This window comes from Ipomoea nil, unplaced genomic scaffold, assembly GCF_001879475.1.
Source record: "Ipomoea nil cultivar Tokyo-kokei standard unplaced genomic scaffold, Asagao_1.1 scaffold0987, whole genome shotgun sequence".
NCBI lineage: Eukaryota > Viridiplantae > Streptophyta > Magnoliopsida > Solanales > Convolvulaceae > Ipomoea > Ipomoea nil.
The window spans coordinates 549,607-551,505 of NW_017617415.1; the positions used below are offsets into that span (position 1 = coordinate 549,607).

Genomic DNA, 1,899 nt, shown 5'->3' on the forward strand with positions numbered 1-1,899 from the left:
CTCCAATATAAAAATTCTTTACATTCAAATTCATCAATGATTGTATTCGCTACATTGTCCCTAAAATGTCTTTATTAAAAAAAATTTATTCATTATCAATAAATTAATTAAGAGAAATAATTTTATTAGTTATATTGTTTTTATTTTTCTCCAATGTAAAAATTCGTTACATTCAAATTCGTCAATTGATTATATTCTCTACATTGTCTATTATTTTTTTGTGCACTATTTTTTTCTCTGAGATTTTCTAATTTATCCTTTTTTTTTTTTTTGAAAGCCAAGCACGTTGGCATATTTTAATTAATGAAAGGAATCAAGCAGTCAGGAGGGACATAGTCCCAATACATAGAGTGTTCCTGATCAAAAGCTAGTGTAGCTAAAGTATGAGCACTAACATTAACTAGTCTAGAAACAATATTAAAAGAGCAATACGTAAAAAGGGCCATAATTGCCCGACATTGATCCTCCACCACTCCTTCATAAGATAGGATGGTCGTAGGACTAGATAGCAAGTGATGTCGTAGTTGTGTGCAATCAGTCAGCATATCCACATCAAGTTCGTTCCGCTCCTTGAGCCAAGATAACGCTTCTTTGCATGCTAGGGCCTCCGCCATAAGAGGTGACAAACAAGCCATGAGTTTGTCATTTGTTGCGGCCTTGAATGAACCATCCGGGTGGAGTAATACTACGCCATAAGCCGCGTCTCCCGTCTGCGGCCGAAATCCTCCGTCGAAGAAGCACCGCGGCCGTCCGTGAAGCACCGGTGGAGGCTGCTGCGCTGGTGGAACACTGCTCGGGCAGTGTGCCTGGGTATACGCCGTTCTTGCCGCGGCCGCACGTCTCCATGTAGCGGGAGGTGGCGGTAATGCTCTGTTCCACACAGCTTCGTTTCGGGCATTCCATAAATGATAAAGAACTCCTACCAGTGTGGCAAATTGCTCCTCCGTTAAGTTGGCCATAGCACCCATTATCCATTCTGGAAAAGTAGCAGCAATAATATTTGTAACAGGCAAACCCGAAATATTCCAAACAATTCTAGAATAATCACAAGAAGTTAATGTATGCATAACATTCTCATGAGATGTATCACACATTGGACATGTAGGATCAACTTCTACTCTCTTTATAATCAGGTTGTTTGTGGTTGGGAGGATATCACATAAGGCTCTCCACAAAAAGGTTTTCCATTTGGGCGGGACTTTCAACTTCCACAATGTGATCCACTTATCAAAGGTACCCGAATTATTTTCATAATTTCCAACAATCTGCCTGTATGCATTTTTAACAGAATATTCACCCCTTGGGTCCTTAAACCAATACCACGAGTCTTCATATTCCGGGCTTACAGGGATCCTATATATCCGGGCCACATCATCAGGTTCAAATAAATCACTTAAAATATGAGGATCCCATGTTTTCGTCTGTTGGTCAATCAAGCCTACAACCCTTGCCTCACGCAGTTCCTCAGGCATTTCTGTCTGTATTAAAGGACTTGGATCATCAGGCAACCAGGGATGTCCCCAGATCAGAGTTTTTTCCCCATTTCCAATCCTTCTCCTTACTCCAGCGCAAACTATTTCATGGGCAACCATTATACTCCGCCAACAATAACTGGGACAATTCCCTATCTTGGCATCGATAAAGGAAGTCGTCGGCTAATAACGGGCTTTATATACTCTTGCCGCAAGAGAGGTTGGGTTAGTAAGAAATCTCCATGCCTGCTTCCCTAACATAGCCAGGTTGAAAGAACGTAGATCTTTAAATCCCAAACCCCCATATTTCTTAGGGACACATAATTTATTCCAGGCCTTCCAGTGAATCCCTCTGTCCACCCCTTTTCCCCACCAGTACCTGTTCATTGTCCTTTCAATAGATAAACAGACTGTATTGGGTAATAAG

The 1,899-nt window shown here is 41.2% G+C and overlaps 1 protein-coding gene across 1 annotated transcript; it reads right to left on the bottom strand.

Annotated features, from left to right (window-relative positions):
• Positions 1 to 296: 296 nt before the first annotated feature.
• On the bottom strand, positions 297 to 1,592 carry LOC109180029. Its single transcript, XM_019329513.1, has one exon. It carries the CDS (start codon positions 1,590 to 1,592, stop codon positions 297 to 299), a length of 1,296 nt encoding a protein of 431 aa, XP_019185058.1.
• Between the last annotated feature and the right edge of the window lie 307 nt (positions 1,593 to 1,899).